Here is a 26,705-nt window from a genome sequence, read left to right on the forward strand (position 1 = left end):
TTCTTTTTTTCATTATAACATACAAATGCCCATTTACAAATAATACACCAAAATGAATAAAAGTTTGGATACCAAAATGAAGATTTGTTCCAACTGATATCGTGCCTTCTGTATACAAAGGTCCTTGTTTCAAGTCCATTCCCCAGTGGTTCAACACAGGACACAATTGCAGAACTGAAGTGCTTCTAACAGCCATTTTTCTTTCCTTCCTGAACGTCCAACTGCTGTGTCCACATAGTCATTGACTGAATTAACACAATATATCCTTTCCTTTTGTTTGTTTGTTTTTTGATTGTTTGTTTTTTTTACTGTAATCTTGGCCAATATTGAGACATATCAGGTTCACTTCCAGGAACTTGAACTGGAACTGACACACCAGGGGAAATGAGTCCTAGAAGTGGATGAAAGAAATAGCCATGTAGATATTCCCTTCGAGAGACAGGCATGGAGTACGAATTTATAGGTTAAAAAAAAGTCTCTAGTACTTTCTAACATTTAACTGAATCTAAAAAAGAAAAAACTTTTCAAGTCCTATAAACAAAAGTAGCACCTTCAGAAACCAGAAAGCATGTTTACACACATCTACTGAATCCCAAAGCCCCCCATGCTCCCCCCCAAAAAAACTCCATTTGTTTGTATGTTTGGAACTTTAGCAATAAAACCATCCTGGAAAACCAGAGTGGTACTTCTTCAGTTGCAATGAAAGGCATGGAGGAACTAGGAGGGAAGTGAGAAGTCTTCCAATAAACTCAGGGGGCCTTCACTGTTAAACTTTGGCTAATATAATAATTTCTCCTTAGAAAAGTTACATTTTCAGGCCTTGTCTTCATATACAGCTTCTGCAATCAAATTCAGGAAAAACAACTTCTTTTTTTGTCAGTATGGCATCAAGTTACTAACTAGCTTGACTGAATTCCCCTTTTAATCAGTCTTCCCCAAGGAAGCGAGCAACAGAGAGTTAAATACACCATCACACAAGGCCAGGAGGTTCTTTTTAAGTAAACTTTGAGTGAAGGGAGATCACCTGGCAAAAGAAGCTGCAAAGGCCACCTCTGTGCAGCCTGTGGAGAGCAGCGGCTCACCTGTGGAAGTGGTGCCCGAGGTGCCCATTGGCTGACTGTTCATGTGTGTCTGCATATGTGGGGGGGTGTAGGTGTCGTAACTCCGCCCATTCACCGAAGGGCTGGTGGGCAGCATGCAGGAGTACGCGGAGGTCTGGCTGGGGACTGGGGGCTGGGAGGAGAAAGGTGAACTTGTGGTTACTGAGAGACACTTTGCATAGCCACACCCCCAGCTCCCTCCCCCCGCAGGAACTCTGCCAGCAAGTCTGATCGTTAGACACCCGCAAGTAAAGCGCCGGAATTCCACGTGGTAACACTAAGATCGGGCTTCCAACCAGTCCTTCCATTGTCCACTGCTGGAGTAAAGTTGCCTACACACCACACTTTTTGAAGTACCAAAAATTCAGACCATTGTCCAGCTAGACGGTTGGCACTATCCATAAAATTAATAGGATTTTTGTCCATTTTCATCTTGGACCTCTGCTGGCACCTTTAGAGAAACTATAACATGAGGACTTCCATAAAGACACACCCTCTGTCTCGCAAATTCAATCCATTTGAGAATCCAGCGACACCTCCACGCCTCAAACCCTGTATCTCAAGCTGTGAGGCAGAGGACAGTGGCAGGAACTCTCTGTAAAGTTTGGTTTAGGGACCTTGAAAGCCTTTCATGGTTGGACTTACGGATTTAAAGATTCTTGAAGAGGCAGATCAGTGATGATCTCAGGTTAAAGTAGTCAGAAGTGTCAGTAAATACCTAGCCCCATCTGGAGAATTAGCTGTGACTTTCTTACAGACAACAAAACTGAGATTAGGTTTTATCCACAAAACTGTGTTGCTACCCTCGAAGTGTTTAGAATCATGGCATTGAAAAGATAAACCTTTATCCTGACTAAGTAAATACACAAGGCTGAGACAAAACACCTCATGAGCTCTCATGGGGCTATGCTGGGGCAGCAGGCTTGAGATGAATTAATAGAAGCATATTGTCAGGAACAGGGGAGATGATAGTACTGCTCTGATCTGCAAACTATAGAAATGTTTAACATTCCAAGATCCACATCCTCAGAGAGGGTGATACATTAGAGAAGGTTCAGAGGAGGACACCCACCCTTTGTAAAATGGTTGAAGATTTTGGTCAACAGGATAAACTGATGGACAGACAGGCCAGCCCTCACCCCCCCACCTCCAAAATTCAAAGAGTAATTTTCTCTGAATAGTAGAATTGTTGATATTTTAATTTTCTTTATGCTTTATGAATATATATATATATATATATATATATATGGTTTGAATGATATTATAAGTTGTATAATTTTTAAAAGTCAGCATTTGAAATAAATTGACCCACACCAGTCTAAGTGGAAACAACTCTAACAGAATAGCAGCATCTATTTCATTGTTTCTAATTGTTTTCTCATATACAATTTTTTTGTCTTCATAGAAACCTAGATGTTGCTACAGTTTACAAAACTGAACAAGACTCTGTGGCCTTATTAAAGTCTGAGGATGACTGCTAACATCGGGTTCAAAGAGGCAAGCAGGCCTTCAGGGCCCTGCCAGAATTTCAGCTTGCATTTTCTTCTAATTCCCAAAATGACTTCCTCCAGGCAACTTCGACTTCTAGAAAATTCCAAGGCAGTTGTAGCAACCACAACTAATGGGCTGTTAATCCCTTAATTTACATTAATTGCTCTACGGCCAATAATATCCAGATGCAATAAAAATAGACGTGTGAATAATTCCTCTGAAGTTGCTTATCTAGCTGCTCCTGTATTAGTCTTAAGACTGGGAAACACTTATTTTGGTGTGATTTGGGTTAGAAAAATCCAGCAGAAGATGTTCAGTGGAGAATAAACGATTTGTGCAACCCCAAATTTGTTTCCATCAGGGGCTCATGCTGGCCAATCTCACACTATCTGGCATCTCTAATTGCTGCACAAATAGGACAGGAGTCCTGGGGAAGTCACTGCAGAAGGCTCACCAGAAGACCAATTATTTTTCCCCATCAAGAATCCCTCTAGTTCCAGAGTTCTAGTACACCCCACCTGCCTTAGACAACTTCCATCATAAAGGGTTAACCTAGTACAGGGCCCAGCACACGTAGGGGCTGATAAATATTTGGGACGGAACTGAGAGTAGGAGCAGGTTGTTATACCAAGTGAATAGCATCAGCCTTTCCAGGCAGCTGGGAATGCCACAACCCCATCACATCATTCACAGCAAAGACACACTAAATTTCTAGCAAATGCCTTCTATTCCTTTTTTTTATTCTAATATACAGAAAGAAAACTAGCTTTCCTCCATGTTAAGCGTATCGCACCATGCAAATATGAATCCCAATTCTGGTCCTTTTTTTCATCCTCACTAGTTTATCAGAAACATCCTAAATAACAACCACAGTGCACATAAAGACTATGCACTTATTAATATGAACACATGAATATAAACCCAAGTGTTATATATACTAACCTCTTACTATGTAATAACTTGCCAACATTATTTTCATTTTCTGGTACAAGTTTCTGGTCCCCAAAACATGCCCCATTCTCACCCAACATTATCAAACCAACATTCCCTATGAGCAAAAATTAACTTGACGGCACATCAGGTTTTTATTTTATTAAAGGCATGAATCAATTAATCAATCAACTAAAAGACTCGATTGACTGTTTTCATCTCAGACTTGACTGATCAAGCCAATCACTATACTGAGAAAGGCTCCCAAGGGTACACACAGGGCCAGTGAGGTCTGCAGGCCCCAACCCATTCCTCACTTCTTCTCCCAGGGACCCGTTAAGCAGGCAGCCGCCAGCCTCACTTACTTGCATAGGCAGGTTATTTGCCATGGTGAAGCTGGGCATGGGCGGCAAAGCACTGTATGTGTTTGTGAGGGCTGTGTCTGTTCGGCCCAACATGGAGCCAGACGTGAAGGAGGAAACTGCAGGGAGAGGACACAACAGACAGTCATTGTGAGAGTCAGAGCCAAGGGCAAACAGGTTGAAACACATTTGTTAGTAGTATTAATGTTTCAAATTACCAGGCGTGGTGGGTTGTGGGATTGGTTGGTAGACACTGGTGCTGAAACTACTGCTGATCGGAATATGACTAGGTGTGTTGCTGGCCTGTCTTCTCTGATTCCTCAGCTTTTCTTCTCTTCTCCATTTGGCCCTTCGATTAGAAAACCAGACCTGGAAATCAGATGGAACAGGTTAGCCCTGAGCCTGCTCCCAGCTCCACCCCATCCCAGACTCATCCACTGTCCTCCTCCCCCAGCCCCCAGAGGCGAGTGGAGGCAAAGCATTTAGCAAACTGAATCTGTTACTGTTTATACAAACAAATGGTGCTCCTTAGAAGCACCTGTGTCTCTAGAAAAGGCAAATGGTATGAATCACAAAACATGAACACACAGTCCCTGGGTACCTGTATTCTCGCTTCAGGTAGATCTATTTTGGCCGCTAGTCTTTCTCGGGCAAACACATCTGGATAATGGGTTCTCTCAAACTCTGAAAGAGTAAGTTGCATTTTTCTGTGTTGTGCCAGAACTATACAAAATGTGTCAACCAAACCCTGGATCAATCTGGTTTCCACCTCCCGACTTCTATCACCTCCAACCAATTCCCTTTAAAATGCTACTACTACTAGATTGATTGTACTTGGAAGAACTATCCCATCAGAACCAAGTTCTATTCTCTTTGAAATGACATTCATTCTTCTGTGGCCTGAATTAGCCAAATCATCATTTTTTCTTCATGAGAAGTCAGACTTTTCATCTGTGAATCACACTGGTACATGAAAAGAAGAAAGAAAATACACACACACACTGAAAAGATGCCCAGGAAAAGGAAAAAAAAAAGGACAGAAAGAAAAAAGAAACCTTTTCAGGCCTCTGTGCAAGGGCCTTGGCTAAATTTAGCTCTTTGTACTGAAGATGTGGCATTTACTTTGATTTACTGCTTCTCTACTTTGAAAAACTCCATCACCTTTCTCCAGGGCCTCAATTTGCTCTTGGGTAAAGGATGTTCTATTTCTTTGCAGCTTCCGCTTCAGCTGAAGTCGCATTTGGGCCTCATCTGAATCTTCTCCATTGGAACTGATGGAGTTGGTATTCTCTCCCCCTCCTTCCTGTTGCTGGCAGCCATCTGGAACAAAAAGAATAGGACAGTAAGAGAAATTTGGAATGACTTGGAGTCTCCAAAAGCGGCGTCATACAGCCATAAACTCCAAAAGCAATCTCATCTGAAAGTCTCACCAAAACATTCCCAAGGTAACTGTCAGCCTTCTTTTAATAAAAGACATTAGTGACATATGTTACCTGACCACCATTTTCTTTCTGTTTTTATCAAGACGAGACTGTACAATTTAGATACTTTTGGAATGGCATTTCTTTGAATGACAAAATGAGTGCTGAAGTTTCCAATTAAAATGATCTTTTATAACTAACCTTGACCCTCCAAATGCCTCGCTCAGTTCCCTTTCCTTAGAGAATTTATTTACCTATGGCTGTGTTGGGAAAATAGAAGAGTGATGTTCAAGATTTCAGCTGATCTATAATCAGTAATTCCTATCTAATCAATTAGACGTTGATAGGTTTGTAGAAAATGCTATTAAGAAACCAAACCAAGCTTGTAATCTTTAAAAAAATATTTATCTAGTTTTTATTTGAATTCTGCACAGTCAATTTCATTTTAAAGGTTGTGAATTTAGAAGTGCTCGCATTGTTCTGCAGTTTTATTCAACTATTGTATGAGTGCGCTTTGCCTTGACACCTATTACGAGCACAGCTGTAATTATATCATCACCAAGAACAGGCTATAATTGCTGAAAATGGAATTTTATATTTAGATAAAAGGACTGTCCATTCTTTGTAATGTGTTGCACCAGAGAAAAGTAAGATTTCTTTTAAATTTTTAACGTGTAATTTTAAAAAAGAAATAGTAGAGAGTTCACTAACTAGCTAAACATGCTATGCTGCAGCTGAATCCTTGGCATATCATTTAAGTGGTACATTTTTAATTAGGGCATTTCCACCACTTTTAATGTAATTTCTATCTTTAAACAGGGGAAAGTTTTATTGTTTTCCTTTGCTGCTTGGAGGGCAAGATGTGCACTTAGGCTAGCTGTCTCCTCGTGCGCCTTGCTGGAGAAGCCACGGCCTGGCAAGGGAAGGACTCAGCCTTGGCTGGGCCTCCAGGGCCACTGCCTGCTGGCTGGGTCCTTGGTCTTGGGTCCTGAGGCCCCCAAGGGATACCGCAGGGGCTGGCCCCCCCATCCTAGAAACTTGGCCCTTGGGGGAGGGGCCTCTAGGGGCTCCTTGGTGGGAATAGACTTGGCCAGGAATATCATTTATAACCAGGAGACAATAGGCAGTGCCTTCAAAGAGTTCAGGGAATTGTGACAGGATCTAGTGGGATCTTTTCAGGAACTTTGAAATGTTTTAAAACCCCAACTTTCTCCCCCATTTAAACAGGCGGATTCATCAGTACTGGCCACCATATGGGCCCTTGGAGATCTATTGAGATGACCACCAACACTTGAATAGCGAGGGGCTGCTTTTCAGCGCTGCACAATGCCCCGCGAGTAAGGGAAACTATTAAACTCCTGGGGCAGGAGCGTTGGCAAACTTTCGTGGGCAGAATTTTGAGGCCACAATGAGTGCGGACAACAAAAGGATTCTCTTGAGGCGTGCAGCGGGCCACATTGTGTTACAAGAAGCCCAGTCAACAGACTTTTCAGTGAAGTGTGTTAACCCCTCTGCTCTGCTATCATTAATCACTGTCCCAAGAGCAGGCGCCTCCATGCTATTTAGGGCGCTTAGCTGGGGGTTGGAGGGTGGATGGGAGGCCAGGGCAGGGGGTGGGGGGGACGCAGGGCCGGTGGATGAGGTCCGGGGCGCGGGGGGGAGTGAGCCGGGGAGGCAGGGAGGATGGAGACCACGGGGGAGGGAGACAGGAGAGGAGGGGGCGGAGGCCTGGTGGAGGGGTTTGGGGGAGTAGGAGAGAGGAGGGGCATGGAAAGGTGGAGGAAGAAAGAGGACTCCCAAGAGACAGAGGCCAGAAAGGTATAAGAAGGACAGAAAAGAGTGCTGAGAGGAAAAAGAGACAAGAGGGTCGAAAGAGACGGGGAGAGAAAGAGAAAAAGGGAGATGAGGGAGAGAGAGACTATTAGTAAATGGGCCGTGGCTCTGCTTTGGGTCGTCTTGCGCTACATCAGAAAGCTGGGGGGTCGGGGAGGGCTACTTAGCTGAGGGAGAGCCGCTCACTCACGTGTGCCGGCACCAGTGTCTGTGCTAATTTACTGCCCCGAGTTTCCGGGTGACTTTTCAAAGTGTTTTTCAGGGAATGAAATGAAGAGCCCCTTTTATTTTCGGATTCGGTCAATGAGGAAGACTTTAGAAATAGACTTTTTGGGCCAACTAGAAAGACCCATCAGTTATTGCTTTGGGAAAGCACAAACAAAAACCTGCGATCATCAGAGGTTTAGGGAAGGGGGCGCTGAGAACACAATCCCATCTCGCGGGGGTGGTCACTCACGCCTTCTAGGAGGCCCCACCCCAGTCCTTTTTCTGGCACATTCGATCTCGCCAAACAAAGCTACCCGGGTCTGCCTCAGAAGACCCCCGCAGATAGCATTCTCTGCTCCCGTTTGCTTCGCTGACGTTTTCCTAATTTTAAAACATGGACATTTGCGCACGCTCTCCCTCTCCCTTTCTTCCTCCCCCCACCCCCCACTCTCTCTCTCTCTCTCTCTCTCCCTCTCTCTGTCTCCCTCTCTCTTTCTCTCTGTCTCCCTCTCTCTCTCTCTCAGCAACGGAGGCGCAACGCTGACTTGAACTGACATTTAAGAGGAGGAAAGTCAACGAGGATGAGAAGAGCTCGATTTTAAACCTCTTTGAGGAGGAAAAAAAAACCAGCCGTGGAATTAGAGGCGGGTCAGGAGAAACCCGTGGCTGCAGGATCCCTCCAAGACCCTGAAGAGCGAGCGCGCTCCATCGCAAGTTTGTTTGTTTGCTCCTCTAAAAATAGCAACTGTTCGCAGCCACGCAGTGCCGGCGAGGTCACTCTTAGACTGGGTGCCCCCCTTTTTCTCTTTAGTGGATTTACCTTCCACTCTTAAAGCTTTTAGCAAAATAGAACTAGAAGTTGGATCTCGAATTCCCCACATGATAAACCTAAGTGGCAGACAATTAAGATATCTTCTTTAAAAGGCGCCCCCTCCGAGCGCAAAGAAGGGGCCTTCAATGGGCGCCGTCCACCTTCCAGCCTAATCCGCGAGAAGGCGAGTGAAAGCGCCTCCCATTATCCCAGCCCCAGGACCATCTGACGCTCGGGATAGGATTTGTTTCCTGGAAGAAGGAGAGGAGAGAAAGAAAAAAAAAAAAAAAAAGACGCTGGGAAATAAAATCATTCCTTAGTTTCTTAGTGTCTTAATCAGTGATGCGGAAAACAAGCAAGAAAAGATAGCAACTCGGTTGCGGCACCTTTTCAGCTCTGGAGCGCGGATCAAAACATTGTAGCATCTGTTGAAAAAGAGACTGACTAAATCCTATAGAGGGCCTGGGTATTACGGGGCTGGTGGGGGGAGCGGGAGGAGATAAGAAAAAGTGTCTCTGTGATCCCTAAAACCACCAAAGCGCTGGAGAATCGGGGCTGGATAGAGCTGTCTCTTGTTGTTGTCAGCCCAAGTCGGCACAATTTTATTCACCGCCGCATGGCGTTGATCAGATGGAAACCAGATTTGTCTCCCTCTGAGACCTAACCTCGCCTTATGCTTTCGGAGTAATGGGCTCTTTAAAACCGCAAACCGGCTTCCTGGGCCGGCAAAGGGGGCGAGGGAGGGAGGGGGGCCTTCTTAGCGGCCGAGAGAACCGAGGATTCCCGGTGCGTCAGCCGCGGCCGCCGGCGCCCAGTGGTCCCCACGCCCGGGACTCTGCGCTCACCTGGCGCGACCGTCCACCCCACGCCGTGGGGACCAGGCACTGGCGTGGGTTTTCTGTGGCGTGAAGGGGGAACTGGCAGTTGTTGAGCCAGAATGCTCTGGCAACTCGGCGCCTGAAAGTTCAAAGCTCCTGAACTAGCGCCACCTCCCGCCCCAACGCTCACCACCAAGTCCTTGCGGTTAGGCTCTCGCTTCCCGCCCTCACGCTCCCCGCGACGAAAAGCCGCCCCAATCGGGCGCCGCCTCTGGTGGCAGCAGAGGGGCGGGCAAAGCTGCTGCCCTCGGCTTCGGTCCGGTCCGGGCTCCGGGGAGGAGGAGTGGGTGTCCTTGCTCCAGGCCCCGAGCAAACGTGAGCCCTCGCGCCCAGGGCTCAGCCCTCCCAGGCCCGGCCACTGTGTCCCACGCCCGCCCCGAGACCTCTGGACCCGCCGGCCAGACTCGGCGGGGTGGGGTCACCGGGACCACAGATTGCGGGGGGCCGGGGCAGACAACGGGAGCGCGTCACTCGGGTGTGCCCGGTGTGCGCACGTGGGAAGCCTACGGTTTCAAGGGTCAGGTGAGGGTATGGTGGTCACTCCGTCGTCCTCCCCAGAAGCCGGAGGGGGCCGGGGCCTGCGGTCAGGGCGGAGGCAGCGCCTCCTCGGGTGCGGCCTCGCGCCCCGGGAGGCCGCTGTTCGGCCTGATCCGGCGAGGGAGCGGGCGGGCGGGTCGCCCGGGGGAGCCGGGGCCCTGCGCGTCGGGAGGCCTCGGCCGGCCGAGCGGCCGCGCTGGGAAACACCGAGCCAGCGCTTTGCTCCCTATCTTCCCAGTGTCCGTCCTATATTGTTTTCTGCTCTTAAAACTGACATGTCTAATTGGCAATTGGTGCCGAATCGTGTCCAGAGGTCTCTTGTGGAACATTTCTACAGCTGTCTCCTTCAACTAGACGCTTATTCATGTCGCCTTAATGAGAAACAAAACGTTCTCTAATGAGCAATTACAGAGCGACAGGATTGTTCCCATAACAAATTCTTGCGAGTGACAGAAGCATCCTTTGTACCAGATATTTCGCATACTGTTACCGATTTTCCCTTCTCTAGCCCGGCTCGGTGGAGGCGCGGGGCACCCAGAGCGGGTCCGAGAGCGCACGGATGCAGGGGCAGCCCAGCCAGCTTCCCCTCGCCGCCTCCCAGGCCGGGAGCCCCCAGGCTTCGTCGTGCTCCGGGGAGTGAGACGCCACGTCCCATTATCCCGCATATTATCTCCTTGTCACGAGGACAACAAATACCGATTAATCTTCGGAGTAAACTGTTTCCTATTCTTGACCAAGCTACCTCCGGTGTGTGTAGGGGAGGGGGAGAGCCAACAGACCAGACCCCACCCCCATCTGCTCCTCTTCCTCCATCCCTTCTCACAGATCCAAGGACGGTCCAGATCCTATCTTTCCTCCCAGCCCCAGAGTCGCTCCCGGCACACCAAAGTCTGGTTCACAGTATCCTCACCCCACCCTTCCACGCAGTCGCCACCCACAAAGAGAACTGGGGACCCAAGGGATGGAAGGGGTCAGAGCAGGGAGGGTAGGGTTGTTTAGTTGGGAAAACCACCACTTCCAATGCCCCATCCTCAACTTGGCCCTGCATCTCACTGCTCACCCTCTCATATACACCCTACTCATAGTCACATAATTTGTCAATTACGGCAAGAAGCAAAACGATACAATTATGTTTATCTTGCAGTCTGTCAGTGTGTTAACTTGTCACACTTCTACAGCAAGGGGGCTCTCCGTGCATTTTAATGGCACATTTGAATAGGGCACCACGCAGCTAGCTCATACACACACGCACATACTCCTGCCCATAACACACACTCGAGCGCACATGCACACACACACACACACACACACACACCAGCCACATTCATACTACCTAACATACACAACCCTCGAATTCCCAGGCCAACCAGATAGTTCAACAAACACCACCTAGATACAGCGCAAGTCGATATGTCCCAAGCCTTTGAAGAGTTCCTCCACTACATTCTCTAAGCACAAAAGCCCGGAGAGGGAAAAAGTTGGAGAAGAGGATGAGCAAGGGGCTGCACATATGGAGAATTTGAGGATGCGTGTTTGGGTTTTTACCTTGAGTAGGTTGCCCTGGCACCGATGTCCCCGGATACCAACCCGGGCGGGTGCCCCAGCTTCCGGTCTGCCCGTTCAACATCCTTAGTTTATCATACATGCCGTCTGCACCCATCTGTTGCTTTTCGCTAGCCAGGTTGCGAAGAACTCTGTTTATTGATGACACCTGCAAATCAAATCAAGATCAAACCAAATGGTAGAGTCTCCTGAAGACACAGTTGCCCTAAGTCCCCATCTGAGCGCACCCACCACTTAAAGAATGACCCTTAATACATTAAGAAAAAAAAATTCCCAGCCATCCTAGGACAGTGGGTGGATTTGCAGAGACATCATGGAAAGAATGCCAGCCATCACCTTGGGCATGGAAACTCAGTTGTGTAGAGAGTTGGAAGACTAGGGAGGGGTCCTTCACTGTTGCGCAGTGTCTCTGGTGACCTAACTCACATGCCTGCCTTTTTGTTGTTAAAGACTTCCCCCCCAAAATATTGAGACTTGGCCTAGAGCTTTCTTTCACTTTTATTTGTTTTATATTAGGGCAGAAATGGATGTTTGATGCCTGAAAGAAGGTTCAAACAGGTAGATTTGGCGGAAGCTCGAATCTGGTTTTCATTTGCATTTTCCTTCTAGATTCCAGTGCCTTTCTCCAGGTGCCTCCGCTCTCTACTCTGCCGCATGCAAGTGAGGTGCATAACCCCCCACACTTGACTTCCATTTTCCAGAAGGTCAAAAAAAAAGGTCAGGGTGCTCCTCTCAAGACCCCCAGGTGCAGAGGAGACAAATGTGGAGCACGGAGGAGAGAAAGAGAGAAAGACACTGGCAGGGAGAAGAGTAGGGGGAGGTAAAGTGATGGTAAAGAGGGAAGAGTGTGGCGCTTAGGGCAGGGAGAGGGAATGTTCTCAGTGAACTTACACTTGGTATGTTATCGTTGGTACAGACCCCCTCGGACAGTAATCTGTCTCGGATTTCCCAAGCAAAGATGGACGGGCACTCCCGCTTATACTGGGCTATTTTGCTTACAACTTCTGGAGTCGCTACTCTCGGTTTACTACCACCGATTGCCCTGGGTCTGATGGAGCCAGTCTCGTAATACCTGCCCAGAATTTTACTCACACATCCGTTGGACACCTGCATAGGGGAAGTGGACAGAAAACCACATTATTAATAATTTCAAGACAAAAATAAAATTGTTTAAGTATGCATTAAACAATGACAAGCTTACGTTTTGATTGTCCAGCACTTGGACTTTTGCATCTGCATGGGTCTATAACACAAAAATATACCTTCAATGGTATGAGAACTTACTGTAGAGAGCTTTTTTCTTAAAATTACATTTGTAGCCCTAAAAACTACAAATAGGATGATACTTTCAAACAGTTTGAACTAAAAAAAAACTAATTTAAAAGTTTTAAAAACTGTTTTTGTAAATAAATGCTGCTTGAAGATGCATCAAAACGAAGTCAGATTGTTTTGTGCTGACCTTGCTTAAAGTGGTGTTATGTTGTAATGAGTGAAGGGGAAATAGAAACTGAATTTTTAGTTATTTTTCCTTTAAAAATATGCCCAATTGAGTAAATGTGAGTTAGGGAGGGAGGTAAATAGCATTCGTCTTTTAAAATCAATATATATATTTTTCATAAATATGAAGAAATCAAACAAATATCTCAAACTCTGAGGTAAGCATGGAATGAGGGAGAGGGCAATGAGATTATGTGGATTTATAGAACTCATTTTATTATAGTTCATAAACTGTTACCACAATGAATGTTTTTGCCAAATGAAAAAAGAAAGTTTTTTTTTTTTTTTAAATTCACACCCAATTTTCTTCTTAAGCAGATGAATTGTCTTATGTGACTGACCCAGGTTGGAAGAGATCGGGAAGGATGGTGGAAGGAAAGGGGAAAGCAGAAGGCATGGGAGTGGGGTGGGGACTGGAGTGGGGGTGAGGGTAGGTGGGTCCATAATTAGCAGCCTTTACAGTAAGAAATGAAGAGAGGGCGTTGAGAGTGGAGGGCCGCGGGGGGCGGCGAGTGGGGCGGCGCCGGGAGGATCACCTGCAGAATTCGGGAAATGTCGCACGGCCGGGCCCCGCTGTGAGCTAGCTCTACGATCTTCTGCCGGGTGGAGTCCGGCAGTGGCCGCCCGTTGACAAAGACACCACCGAGCTGATTCACTCCGCTGTGACCTGAGGAAAGGGAGAGGAGAGCAGAGCAGAGCGGAGAGGAGAGGAAGAAGAGTAAAGAGAAAGAGGAGGGAGGAGGAGGAGGAGGAAGAAAAGAAGGAGGAAGAAGGAGGAGAAGAAAAGGAAGAAGAAAGAAGAAAGAAAAGACAACCACAATGCATCCTCAGCTCCTTGCCAACCCTGGCCAACCTCAGCGATCAGGTCCCTGCTATCGATCAAAAATGACAACAGGACCTCGCAGCCATTCCTGGCATCGGGCAGCCCAGCCCAAACACAGCCGAGCTCCTGCCCACCAGACTGCAGAAGCACCATGCAGACACACACTGACAAGCAAGAGCACACACACCTCACTGCCGCCTTCACTCCAGCAGAGCCCCCAGCCCACCGCTGCCCTCCATAAACACCCCAGCCAGTCTCTGAACCCGCAAGGTGCAAATCATCAGCTCAAAAAATATCCTCCCAAAGATCCCCTCTGAGTGTCAAGAAAAACCACGAGTCCTACAGAACCCACACTGAATCTCCAAGGTCTCTGCATTGTTAGAACTGTGATAGCAAATCCTATAGCTCTCCAGTGCTCCCTCAGACACTAGAGTCCAGAAACGTTTGTTGTCACACTCCAAACTCTGGTGAAGACAACACACAAGCACCGGGATTTAAAAAAAAAAAAAAAAAAAAAAAAAAAAAAAAAAGGAGAAGAAAAGGGGAGAGAGTAGAGAAGAACCAGAACAGCAAATCTGTGGCTAGTGAATCACAACCTGGGTTTCAGCACCTCCACTGAAGGCTTCCTCAAGCCTCAGAGCCCCAGATCGGCTCCAACCACAAAGTAGTCTGGCTGCTGCAGTGGGGCGGAGATCTGGGAGTCTGTTCGCACCGGCCACAGCTCCGCTTTACTTCCGCTGCTAAACTCGGCCCTCCCCACAGCCAAGGACAGATACTAGCAAAAATCAAAAAGTGAAAAGAAAAGGAAGAGACCACACCACAGTGTCCCCCATCCCTCCTTTATCTGGTTATCTCACAACCTCACCCCATTGTCTAATCATAGAGAATAGGGAGTCAGCACCTCTGTAGCCCCCTCCCCAGAAACCACAGGCACACAAATAAAGCCAATTGCCAATTCCCACTTCCTTAAAAATCTCCAACCTGCAGCCCCGACTCTAGAGAGCAGCCCTTCCAGGAGAAGATGTGGCTCCCCGCTCAGCTCTCCTCTCCTCTCTTCTCCTTGGAGCCTCTGATAAATTGACTCCAGAAAGCTGAGCTTCTTAGCAATAAATAAGCTCCAAATATAGAAGAGGGGGGAAAATATGATGAGCCTCTCTGACATTTGTCTTTAAAATAAAACTAGCTGCACGTCAAGTTTGAGCTTAATTTCTGGAAATAGGCGGAAGTCGCTCCGGATCATGCATGGAAGGCTAATTGAAAAGATCAGTCGGGGCGCTTGTGGCAGCCTTGTCACTTTGTGACAGTGCTCCGCTCCGGGAAATTGCATCGTCACGACAAACGGGACCGTGATAAAACGACCCTTTCCGTCCCTATTTGTAGATCACTCAGACGAGATTGAACTGCACTCGTTTCCCCTTCGAGGGGAGCCGCGTTTTCAGGGTAGCCGAAGGCTTGGGGCGGGGGGGGGGGCCCTCACTGAGGGGGGTGCTGGAGCCTCAACTCGATGAGAAGTGACAGGCGTTTGGGGTATCTAGGCTCCCGCCCGGGCCCAGCGTGAGCAGGGACATCGCGGGGACACCGCTTCTCCAACAGAGCAAGGCCTAGATCGCGCTTCCGTTTTCTCCTAAATTCCCTTTATTGCCTTCCTTTGCCTCGAAAGAGCTTCCACCGCTCCAGATACGGAGCCTCCCCTTTGGGCAAAGGGAGCCTTCCGGGAAAAAGAAAGGCTGTCCCAGAGAAAGACTTTCTAAACTTCACGCGCTGCCTGAGCAGTTCCCAATCTAGGAATGCCAAGGCGTGTGAGGCCGCCTAACCCTAGACCTCCCTCCTTCTCCCCGCATTGCAAAAAACAACCTGCCCGCCACCTCCACAGCGACCGCCGGCGGGTGCTCGCCCAGGGCCAGGTCGCCTCTGCCAGCATCGAAATGGCAGCGAGGAAGCGCAGCTATAAGTTCCCCTTCAGAGGTTAAGCCTCAATCATTGTGTCCCTTCCCTAGGGACGGCTGGCGCTCTCGCCCAGTGGCGATGATTATGCGCCTAGAATTCGACCGCGAAGCATCTAATAGGAAAACATATGGTGTCAATTTGGATGCTCTGCGCCTCGCGCACACCCGGGAGCGAGCGGCACAAAGCCCTGCAGGCCGGCCCGCGACCCCGCGCGCCCCTCGGGGCCCGCCAGCCAGGCCGCAGCGGCAAACCCACAGCGCCGGGCGCGCCGGGGGCCGGCCCTCCCGAGAGCCTGCGGCTGGGGACCCTGTGCTGTAGGGGGAGAACCCAGCATCCAGGAAGGGTGGACAGAAGCCTAAGCCTCGCCAAGGAGGGTTCCTACCAGGCCAAGTCCCAGGGCCTGGCAGGTTTCTGCACAACTAATCCGCCTTAAAGCTCGCCACCTTTGCGCCCTCTCCTGCGCTTTACGCCCACCAGCCGCGGAAGCACCAGGGGACGACTAGCGGCTCCAGGACAGATGGATCAGGCGCTAGGGACCCTCCTCAGTCTGCAGGTCGGCAAGGGAAGGTTTCTAGAAGGCTTAGGCCTTCGGGCACTCCATACGGCTGAGCCCTTAAACCTCGTCCAGACTGCGCACCTCAACCCTGGCCTAGTTTCGCTGGGCCTCCACGCTCCCAGGCCCGGTCTCCAGATTCGTCCTGCCACACACCAGCACTCACGGACCGAGCAGGAAAGTGGGCCGGGGGCCCAAAGGGCCTAGGCAGAGGGAGGATGGGAAGTGCAAGAGCCTGGAAATCAAAGGCACAGCAGGCCGGAATGACCAGGACACACACAGCAGCTATCGGGGCAGGGCTTCTCCAACTCCTGGGCTCCATCCCCACTCTCTTCCCAGACCCAGTAAACCTGCTCTCGCTGGCGCCCTGTAACAGTCCCATGGGGCCAGTGTACCACCTCCACCCCACCGCAGGCCTGGGTGCCCCGCTCCGCTGGCCTTCCAGGGCCCTAGCCAGGGTGGGGAGGGGAGGAGCTGCCCTTAGAGTGACTGGGGGAGGGGAGGAGAGCCCCCACCCCGCCCGGACGGCGGAGACATTCAGTCTTCGCTAAACCCAAGGGGCCTACTTCTCGCGCTGCGACTGGAAGCCTCCGCCCCGCCCTGCTCAGCCCAGCCCCCCTCTCTGGGGTCAGAGCCCGGGCAGGGGCGGGGAGGGGGTGTGAGTTACAGGATTTGGGGGGATGGGGTTTCTCTACCGCAGCTTCGCAAACTCTTGCGGGCTGTTCTGAGGGGCCCAGCCCCTGTTCTTCCAGGAGGGAGAACAGAGCAAACGCCCTCCCCTCTAGGGTTGCCGGGCTAGGAGAGGGGCGCAGCTGCCTCGGGTCCCTCAGCCTTGCGCCCGCGGTCTGGCCAGCGTGGACTCCGTGAGGCTCCACGCCCTCCCCCGACCCGCGCTCGGGTCCGCGCCTCCCCAGCCCGAAGTCCAAAAAGACCAGAGGCACTTACTGTTCTGCATGCTGGCGCAGGCTGGGGGCCGCGGTATCCCACGGGGCTCGAATATGGGGCTCTGTTAGCAAGAATATAGGCATTAATCCTGGGCCAGCACCAGGTAGGCCTACCTCCCTGCAGAGGACGTCCTGGAGCCAGGACAGGAGAAAGCCCCCTCTTTAAGGAAATGATCCACTCAGTCGGTTGCGGCGATGGGAGGGTCATCCAGCTCTGCCCTCCAGTGCATGCAAAATCTACCCTTTGGGCTACAAATACACCAATACTCCCAATCTGTTCCCCCCAAATCTCTTAGTAGTTAACCCTTTAATCAGGAGAATCGATGACCTGATTTTGAATTTTTTCTTCCATCTGAACAACAATGAACGAGCATTCTGACTCTTTCAGGTTTTGGAACCCAAAGCAGCCAACGTAGAACTTGCCTGAAATCTGGGATGTCTGTCCACTCTCACAATAAAAGGTCTCACACATCTGCACACCCCTAGTTAAAGTCTTCGCCCTAAGACAAACCAGAAGGAGAGAAAGGTATGTCAAACTGTGGCTCAAAAGCGTAGGCCCATGGGCTCTCTGATCCACACTCTAAGAAAAAAAAAAATGCATCTAGGTCTCAAACTGCCATAAAACCCTAAATCCCAGAGTTACACCCACATTTCCAGCAGCCTATCCTGCAGAAGTCCCCACGTTTTGCTAGTAGCTGCCCTGGCCTGGCTTGGGAGATTTGGAGAAAGAATCTGACAAATTGGGGCCCCATTTTGCAAAAATATCAAGAACCAGGGAAAGGAAGAGGCGAGAACAAGAGAAACAGCAGGGTTAGGAGTAGAGGCCAAGAGCTGGGGGGGGGGGGCAGGGGGAGGGGGAGAGGACTTATACCTGAAGTTTAGATGTGAGGGAAAGGGGACCTTGGAACTTCAGGGTGCCTGAGGGTGCAGGTTGGGGCCTACTGGGAGGGCTTCGGAGCCATTACTCCTTCCTTCAAGAATTTCACCACCCCAGTTGCCCCAAGGCCCCAAGAACCCAACTCTTTGGTTACCCCTTTATCCTTCACTCTCCCCCTCAAAGCTTCCCAGTCAGACCCCCTCTCTACTCACTTCTCAGCCTTTCTGGGACTTTGAAGGTGGCAAGCCTAACTTTTTCCCCCCAAACGTCACTTATTGTGATTAACTTCTCTTTTGGTGTTTAGATCTTCCCCCCTTTTACTGTACTGTGACACACGCTGTCTACCTCGCCTCACTGCTTTAAAAAGTATGAACAGGAGGGGGTGAGCGTGGTCGACAAAGCCTACAGAGAGTGAACAATGGCTTCTATTCTCCAGCTCTCCCCAAATCCAAAGAGCAAAACCGAGTCTCCCTAACCAGCAACACAGCTTCCAACCAAAGGTACCAACAACCCACCAACTCACAAAGGGAGCAGAGGGACACTTCTTGCTTTGTAATTCCTGACCCAGTGCTGTCCCCCAAGGTTACCACCTCCTCCATCACCTCCCTCCCTGCCTTCCCTTAAGAAGAAGGTTCTTGGGGGGGGGGTTGGAATAGAAAAGTAATTTCTTGTTATAAATATCTGGAGGTAATTGTGTTACTGGTGTGAGTTGTTAGGGGCTGTAAAAAGATACAACGGCACCGTGGGGAGCTCAATTGGGAAGAGAGAGTTACAATAAAGAACCCATTCAAAAGGTTTGCAAAAAAAAAAAAAAAAAAGTAAAATCATTAAATAGTCACAGCATCATTTTCCCTGTTTAAAAACAAAACTAAAAGTTTTTTCTTGTTTTGCCTATTATGATTATTAATTTTGCCTGCCTGCAAGCAAAGAATCCCAAGAAACACATTTTTTTTCTCTTAAAGGCCATTCATGGTCTAATTTATTAACTACCTGGGAGGCAGCTTAAATCCATAAAAATAAACTTAAGAGGAGGACTTTCCCCCAGCTTCCCAAAGCAGCTTGGTAAATATTGGCGAAGACAGAGGGCTACCTAGTTACCCTTAGCTGGGATGGCTCCCAAAGCCTTCCTCCTGTTTCTCAGTCCCCAAGACCAAGTCAAGCCAAGGACAGGCAGAAAACTCAACTTTGCACAGAATGCCCAACTCCCCCCCACCCCCCCCCCCGCCTCCCCAAAGTGGGATTCTGAAACTGCACGTAGTAGCTGGTGGGGAGAGGTGGACTGCAATTCTCCCAGAAGGGTAAAACTTCCTAAACCCATACTGTAACCCACACTGTACTCAACCACAACCGAATGCCCCCAGCCCAGCCGGTACATTCTTGGAGCCATTTTTAAAAAATCACTAGCTGATTCCAGAGAGGCCTAGCCGATTAATTTTCCAAGCAGCTGGGAAGGTGGAAGCATTTCAAATCCCGGTTCTGCTCCTTTCCCACCCCCCTCTCAACTAAGAAGCTATCTCATTACTTAAGTAATCGTTAACACTTAGTGCAAAAGCAACCCGGGAAGCAGGGCATCCGACACCCGGAAGCAGTCGCCTGCGGAGAGACTAGACTCCCTCCACCTCAGCCGCAGCCAAAGCTCCCCCAGCTCAGCCCAGGGCTTCCTATGGCCCCAGCTGGGTCAGAGACCCACTCTGGAAAGGAAAGAGTCTCCAAACACCTCAGAGTCGCCCTGCCTTGGTCCACTAGGCCACTGAGCCACTGCCTCCCTATCCCTGATCCAACCTCAGCTTTTAATGCTGCTGTTGTTTTAATTACTTAATTCTCAAAATTCATCTCCAAACTTCTTAGCTAGGGTGAAGGGGAGAGCTCACCTTCGGCGCCCCCCCCCCCGGCCCCCAGCCAGAGAGTAATTACCAATTAAGATGACAAAGTTTTACTCTCTAGGGCCAAATAAGATAACGACTAATCAAATTGCCTTCAGACATTTGCAAAGGTCACCGGCTATAAAAAATGTAATGTCAACGGCAACAACTATTATTTCTCCTCCGTAAACTCGCCAGGCTTTCAAGCTCTATGCTTTTCATCTCATTTTCTGCTCCCACTCCCCTCTTCAAATCTTCCCAAGTTCGAGTTAAACGTCCAATATGGCTCAGGGAGCTTCGGATCATATGTGAAAAAAGAAACCACCGTTCACTTTGTTTTTAAACTTTCTAGAAATCACTCATGACTGGAGGGCCGGGTTTTAGCACTCAAAAAAGAAAGCATTTCCACTTGAAATTCAACTCCATTTCCCCCCAATTACACTTGCTAAAATTCAGGGCTATTATTGTGCAGGGAGACTGAGAAAATCTGCACAAGGAAAGAGGCAACAACTTTATGAACTTTGAAAAGACACTTTTCCTCCTGGGGTCTTAGAATCGAAAAGCTCTCAAATTACTCAGACTAATTAGCTGGGAGAGGACGTGATCAGACGAAGGGGAAAGCCAATGCTTTCATATTGATTTTCTTAAAGGCCTCACAAAGGAAAAAATTCAGGAGCTTTGAATTTAAAAAAAAAAAAATCCACCTTTCCACCTCGAAACTTGTTGAAATGGCAACACCGGGTGCAGCTTTGTCAGAGGAAGACAAGGAAAAATACCCACCGAGCGCTGGGGGCCGGAGGACAGGGAGGACCCCAGCTTTCGCAGGGCGAGGGCGAAGGTTGGGGGAAGCCTGGGGAGCAGAGAGTTTTCAAGTTCCGAGCTCTGCGCTCAAGTTGGGGGCCAGAGCCTGGGGTCCTGATGGAAGCTGACAATCCTCCTGCTCGGCTCGGAGCTCCCTCGGAGCGCGCGTTCGACCGCCTCGGCCTGGCAGCTTCCTTCCCGGTTCCCGCTCCCTCGCTCTTTCTCTCCGCATCCGGCGTGGGGTTGCCGTGCCGACTGACTGCTCGGGCTGGCGGCGGGCGCGGTGGCCCTGGGCGCTCGAGCGCCAGCGGATTCCTCGGTGCCCGGGAGAGCGCCGCACAAAGCCGGAGAGCGGGCGGCGGCGCGGCGAGCCGGCTCCTTCGGCGCTCCCTCGGCGCGCGGCCCTCTGCGCGATCGCTGGGCCCGCGGCTGGACAAAGCGGCCGGCGGCGACCAGTCTCTGCAGCCGTTCCCGGGCCTGCGGCACCGCAAAGCCTCTTCGTCCTCTGCTGCCGGCCGGGAGCATTTGGCGACGTTGTGGCCGGGAGCCGCGGCGGCTGCGTCGCCCGGAGCCTCGGTTCTTCCTGCGATCTCAACCCGCGCTGGCGCTGGCGCTGGCGCTGGCGCTGGGGTTGAGCCGGCCGGCCGCCGCGAGCCCTGCGCCGCTCCCGCTCGCCGGCTGTCGCCCTCCGACGCGGGCTTTCGCTGGAAGTAGAAAGTTTGGGCTCCTGCGTGGAAACTTCTCCAGTCCAACTCTCCCGGCGTAGCAGTGGGGGAGGGGACCGGCGAGAGGGAGGAAGGAAGGGGGGGAGTATGGGGGAGACCTGCCTGAATATTGCAATAAAAATGAAGCGAGAAGAAAGAAGCGGACTCACCTTTCTGAGGCATCCTCTCTCGTCAAAGCTCCTGTCAAGAGTTTTGTTTGGTTGGGTTTTTTTTGTTTGTTTGTTTGTTTTCTCTTGTTGCTTAAAGACCACAACGGTTTGAAATGACGGTATTTTAAAGGAGTTGCTGGCGAGAGTTTACTCCAAGGACGCTGCTGGTTTGGTATGTGAGAGCAATTCTCAGATCCCTGGGAAGGAGACAGAGATTGACAATAAAATGGGCTGTCAGCGGCTGGAGAGTGAGAGATAAAGAGTGTGGGTGAGGGAAGTGGCTGCAGCCAGCACACCTATGCTGATTGGTGATGGCTCAAGTGTGTTAATGTGTGTGTGCCGGCGCCCGGCCTCGCATCCACCGCTCCTCACTGGCCCATTAGCGAAGCCTGACCTCTGTCATCATCCTCCAGCAAAACACTTCCTCCTGCGCCTGAACCAGAGCGGGAAATGAGGCCGAGCCACGGTTCGCTTTTCAAACCCACTAATCACTCCGCAACATGCAAATGCACGGATCGCTCCCACACAAAATATTGCTTTATGCAAAGCAGCGCCGGGGCCTCGAGCCAGCCGATTGGATGCTCCCTCTCCCCGCCTGGTGCAATTGGTCCGTTTGTTTGAATATGAATACACTTGTTTTCGGCCCCGCCGGTGTGTCCGGGCCGCTCTCCCCGGCGCTGGGCCCCCGCGCCTGGGTTCTGGGGCTGGCGCTCCAGACATCTCTAGGCTCGGAGCGCTCCGGGAATCAGCGCGGGCCGCACTGTGGCCGCGAACTTGAGGGGTCGAGTGAAGGCCGCTGAGCTGGGGGGCGCGCCCCCCACACCATTAAGCTGGGCGCGGGACTCTCAGCTCATGGATGGAGCAAGTTTCTGTAGTTCTGCGCGTCCCTTTCTTGCCAACTCCAGCGCAGCTTGGCCTGCTGCCCCGCCTCCGCCCGCCCTCCCCTCCCGCCCCTACCCCTACCCCATCTCCGCCTGGGCGCTGGGACGCGGAACGCAGCAGTGGCCGCGCCCTAGCCCACCTGGCCGCCGAGAAGAAGAAGAGAAAAGGGGCATGAGCGTCACTGGGTCCTGGCAGCCACACTCCCGCGGAGGCCGAGGCGAAGCTTAGGCCGAGAGGAGGCCGCCCGGTTGGGAACTTGGCGAGGCCGGGCGGCCTTCCCAGTCCAGGCCTCCCGGGCCTGCCCATTCCCCCACCCTCTCTCCCCCGGCCCTTTCTTCTGTTCTTTCTTCTTTCGGAAGGCGCGGTGCGCAGTGGAGCGGAGGCACAGCCGGGGCTGGAGAGGCCCGAGCAAACACGCCACTTACTTTGTGTACAGAGGGTTCTTGTGAAAAGCCTGAAGAGTCCTCACCAAACACTCACCAACTTCTCCCACGTGCCATTTGTTGACTAAGTGCGGCTGCTTTTCCAGGCGCCCGCCCGAGAGGAGGGGACGCGAGGGGGAGATAAGAAGGGAGGCGGGGGTGGAGGCCTGGAGTGGAGGGAGACTACCAATGCTGGGAGAGAGAGAGCGCGCGTTCGCCATTGATGTCGGTGTGTCAGCATGTATCCGTGTGTGCCACCCGTTATCTTGTGTGGTGTGTGAGTCTCTCCGCACCAAGATTCCCTCTCCTGGGTCTGCTCAGTCCACGGAGGCAACTCCCCTTCAGCTGTTGCCAGAAAACCGGGGAGGAAAGTAAGTAAATGGCTTTTCTCTTCTGACCACACACCAGAAGTCCATTTGTTGAATGCCGGACGATTAGGACACACCTCAGTACACTCCAAAGGCTCCCCTCGGTGCCCGCAGTTAAGGTGACGGGGAGGGAGCGGCTGCCTAGTCCTGCAAAATGCCGAGCTCTCTCGGAGCTTGCAGGCCGTGAGGCAAGGAAAGGGGAAGGTTTGGGATGGGGCACACACCCCAGGACCCGGCAAAGGAGAATGGGGTTGGAAGAGCTGAAGCAGGGAGGCTGAGAGGAAGCCACCGCCGGGTATACTTGACTCCTCTTGACTTGTGCAAAGTGCTAAAAGTCAGAGCTCATCAGTAAAGTCTGTGCAACCTGAACTCACAGATGACCCGCGGCGCGGCGGCTGCCCCTGGGACCGTGTGGATGCTGCAGGCTGTGTTGGGCCGCCGCAGGGCCTAGTGTGGGTCTCATGCTCTCCTCCCCAACCCAGACCCACTAACGCGGCCGCCAAGGAGCCGGGCAGAGCTCCAGTGAGCGGAGGCCTCCCCTGTCCGGGTCAGGTTTGCGGTAGCACAACCCGATTACCATCTCGGCCTGAGGAAAGCCCTTCCCGCGGCCCAGGAGTACTCAGCGCCGGGAGAAAACCCAGACTAAAGAGGCTAAGGAGGTGGCGCCTCCTGAGCAAGACTTCGTAGGACCGCGACTTTCAGTGAGGCAAAGGGCCCATCCCAGACCAGCGAGAGCCTGCATCCTTTTTCTGTCCACTTTTACTTCTCAACAATCATTAAAGAAGCTCGAACTCAAGTCTACTGAGCATAAGCGGAGGTGGGGAGCGGGGTGGGGGGAAGGAATCCCAGAGACTGTCCGAACTGGAGACGAATATCATTTTTACAACCTCTCAATTAGCGACCGAGTGGATTAGCACCTTCTTAAGCTTTGCCTCGGAGAGAAGCAGCCGTAATCTTGTTGCTGTTTCCCCCCAGGGCCCTGGCTCTTTGAATCAGCTCCTTTTCCCACCCCACCCCACCCCCAATCCCACCTCACCTCGGAGAAAAGTTTTAACAACAAAAAATCGTAAGAGGTTGAGGAGCGGGAGTGAATGCCACTGACGTCACTGGGTGAAGGTGGGAGCTCAGAAAAGGACTCTTGGAAACCCCTCTGCACAAACAAGAAACAAAAAGGACTTGGCAGCTTCCAATGTGTCAATATTTGGGGGGTGGGGGAGCTCAGCCCGGAGGGAGGCAGAGTTTTCAAAGTTTAAGGAGAGCCGGCTGGAGAGGAAGATTTCCTGTTCTCTCTGGACTAGTCTCACGGAGGATGGGGGTGCCGTTCCACCTCGTGGGTCGCCTCGCGCCCTCTGCCAAGTACCTGTTCTGGGGGTGACGCGGCCGATTGGGGGACTGGGACGGAGGTGCAGCGCGCGAGGGCCAGAGGTGTGCGCAAATTTGAGACAGTTCGCAGGTCGCCATTTTAATTGCGGCTTCCCACACCACCGAGGCCCACTTGCCGCCCTCCGGGAGGGGGGAGGAGGGGGGTTGCACCTTCCGTTTCTTTCTCGCCTTTTCCCGTCTCTCCCCAGGTCCCCCCCCCCTCCGACCCCCACCCACCCTTGGCGCCCGAGGAGGACTTCTCTCCGGCCTGTTCCCTCAGGGGCTGCCCGGGTCATCCCACCCGGTAGGGGGAGGCTGTCTTTGCCGAAGGAGTCACGCTGGGGCATCGCCGCTCGCCCAAGAGTGCCCGGAGCCTCTGGCCAATACTGGTGCGTAAGTGTGAGGTCGGGCAGCATCTCACCCCCAGCGATCCCTGGCATTCGCCTGTGCCCGCTCTGCAGATTTCCCGCGCGAAGGCGGCCTCTGGCGAGGCAAAGATGTGCCCAGCTCTTGGGGGATGTACGTTTGGTTCCCGGCTTCGGAACCAAGAGTTTTCCACCCGGTGTTGTGACACCTCTGAACTACAGCTTTACACCGCGAAGCAGAGGAGCGGTGCTGGTGTGCTGGGAAGGGTGGAGACGAGCATTTCTTTCAAGGAGGAAAATCTCCGCAAACACCTGCGTCACTTTGCATAGCCTCAAACGGCTCTCTCTCCCCCAGGCCCTGGGAAGGTGGGTTCCCTGGATAGCGGAGCTGACGAAACGGGTCAGACGAGCACCAAAGGCAAAGGCGCCCACCCCTGTTGCCCAGTTCCGGGTGCCTCCTCCACTGGGGGCCTTTCCCCCTCTCTTTTCTCCAGCAATCTGCGGGTTCCCAGCTCACCCGGCAGCCTCGCCGAGCCCAGAGCTCAGGGAAGCCGAGGGGAGCCGGGAGCCGGCCAGGTGGCGCCTCCAGACTGCGGCCACGCTAGGCTGGGGAAAGACGCGGTGCCCTCGCCCTTCCTCGCCTCCTGCCAAATGGCAGGTGTGTCACGGCACTCTCTGGGTTCGATTCTCTTCCATTCACTTTAGGCGGCAAGCGTCTCTTTCTCTTCCCTCTCCCCCCCCACCAAATACTTTTTTAAAAAAACATTGTCCAACTGTGTCTCCCAGCAAAGAGGTCCCTGCAGCCCAGCAGGTCGGACTCTCAAGCCTTTGCTTCCCGGACCCTGTATGCTGTTGTCCAGATAGGGACCAGGTTTAAAACTCTTGATGTGTAGGACACTTGCAAGTAACGGCACTCTCCGACTTTTGCAAATATGATTCCTAGGAAAGTTTGCTTTCCATTTCATCACCCAGGACAGTTCTCCATCTCTCATTTCCCTGTAACCTCCGCCCTCAAAAGGCAAGAGTTCAGCTTCAAATGAAAAGCAAGCCAAGACCACCTCAGTCCCTTCTCCCTGGAGATCCCCTCTCTAAATAGCTGCCTGTTTTAAAGGCCAGGGACCGAGTCCTGCAATTTGTCCTGGATTGGAGCAGGGAACACGCGGGCTGGGAACTGGGAGCTTTGCTGGGGGATTTGAGGCAGGGGAAGGAGGAGGGAGCAAATGTCATGGCTGGCTCATTCGAGCAGCCAGGAAACAGGAGCTAAGCGTATCCTGACGGGCTTTTAAAATGACATTGATTGGGACAAGCTGTTCCCCACCCCAGTAAGAGTTAATCTGCCTGTTAATCAAGGCACTAAGGGGCTCAATGCGAATTTTATTAGCGATTGGAGAACAGAGGCGGCAGCGAAGGATCAAAAGCCGGGATCCCAGATATTTGTCAGCCCGGTCACCAAAAAAGAAAAGTATTATCAATTAGAAAACAATTCGATGCTTTTCATCACTTCCTAACTCAGTCTCACAGATGGTGACTTACAGACCTGACTAGCGGGGAAAACCGAAGCCCGGGAGCAGCCAGCGGCGAGAGGCGGGGGAGGAGCTGCGGGTTGGCTCTGCCGAGTTCGGCCGGCGTGAGTTTAGGAATCCTCAGCCTGGGGCCCTGAAGCCTCAGATTCATTCCTCCCGAGAGCAGAGAGAATGATAAATAAAACAATAAATATCACTACCGATATCGACATCCATCCCTCCGGGTCAACTTCCCACTGCTCTGGCCGGGCTCCTGCGCCGGGTGGCGTCTGGCCCCCGCGCGCGCGCGCGGCAGCGGGGCGGGCCGGAAAGTTTGCACAGCTAGAGGGACTCTCCTTCCATCTCTCCCGCGCTGCCCCCTTCTGCCCCGGAGGGGCGTTAGGTTCCCTTCAGTTTTCCTTTCAAATTCTAAAATAAATAAACAAACGTCCAGACCCTGGGGAAATTTGAATAGTAACTCATTCAATAATCC

At 51.5% G+C, this 26,705-nt stretch overlaps 1 protein-coding gene across 5 annotated transcripts; it reads right to left on the reverse strand.

The window, feature by feature from the left end:
- Positions 1 to 26,524, reverse strand: PAX6 (paired box 6). 5 transcript variants are annotated; one of them, XM_082476680.1, is made up of 14 exons: positions 21,608 to 21,810; positions 21,312 to 21,508; positions 17,321 to 17,397; positions 16,899 to 16,959; positions 13,167 to 13,297; positions 12,335 to 12,376; positions 12,025 to 12,240; positions 11,116 to 11,281; positions 5,045 to 5,203; positions 4,485 to 4,567; positions 4,102 to 4,252; positions 3,887 to 4,002; positions 1,083 to 1,233; positions 1 to 391 (listed from the first exon to the last, which is right to left on the reverse strand). In XM_082476680.1, the coding sequence occupies exons 4-14, from the start codon at positions 16,906 to 16,908 to the stop codon at positions 306 to 308; spliced, it is 1,311 nt and encodes a 436-aa protein (XP_082332806.1). In that variant the 5' UTR covers positions 16,909 to 16,959; positions 17,321 to 17,397; positions 21,312 to 21,508; positions 21,608 to 21,810; the 3' UTR covers positions 1 to 305. The 5 variants fall into 5 exon arrangements, with proteins under 5 accessions (XP_082332806.1, XP_082332807.1, XP_082332808.1 ...); XM_082476681.1 differs by lacking the exons at positions 12,335 to 12,376; positions 21,608 to 21,810 and adding an exon at positions 26,434 to 26,524; XM_082476682.1 differs by lacking the exons at positions 21,312 to 21,508; positions 21,608 to 21,810 and having other exon boundaries at positions 12,226 to 12,240; positions 17,321 to 17,402.
- Between the last annotated feature and the right edge of the window lie 181 nt (positions 26,525 to 26,705).

The sequence above is a fragment of the Balaenoptera physalus genome (genome assembly GCF_965194825.1).
Source record: "Balaenoptera physalus genome assembly, chromosome: 10".
In the NCBI taxonomy this organism is placed as follows: domain Eukaryota; kingdom Metazoa; phylum Chordata; class Mammalia; order Artiodactyla; family Balaenopteridae; genus Balaenoptera; species Balaenoptera physalus.

What these genes read in the sequence shown, in the direction of transcription:
- PAX6 (XM_082476684.1), bottom strand. Translation starts at nt 14,615, where the DNA reads ATGTCAGAGAGGCTCATCATATTTTCCCCCCTCTTCTATATTTGGAGC. An exon ending in GCCAGGGCAACCTACTCAAG is followed by an intron (nt 5,204 to 11,115) that starts GTAAAAACCCAA and finishes TTTTTGTTCCAG; the next exon opens with ATGGCTGCCAGCAACAGGAA. An exon ending in CTCGGGCACCACTTCCACAG is followed by an intron (nt 392 to 1,082) that starts GTGAGCCGCTGC and finishes ATCCACTTCTAG; the next exon opens with GACTCATTTCCCCTGGTGTG.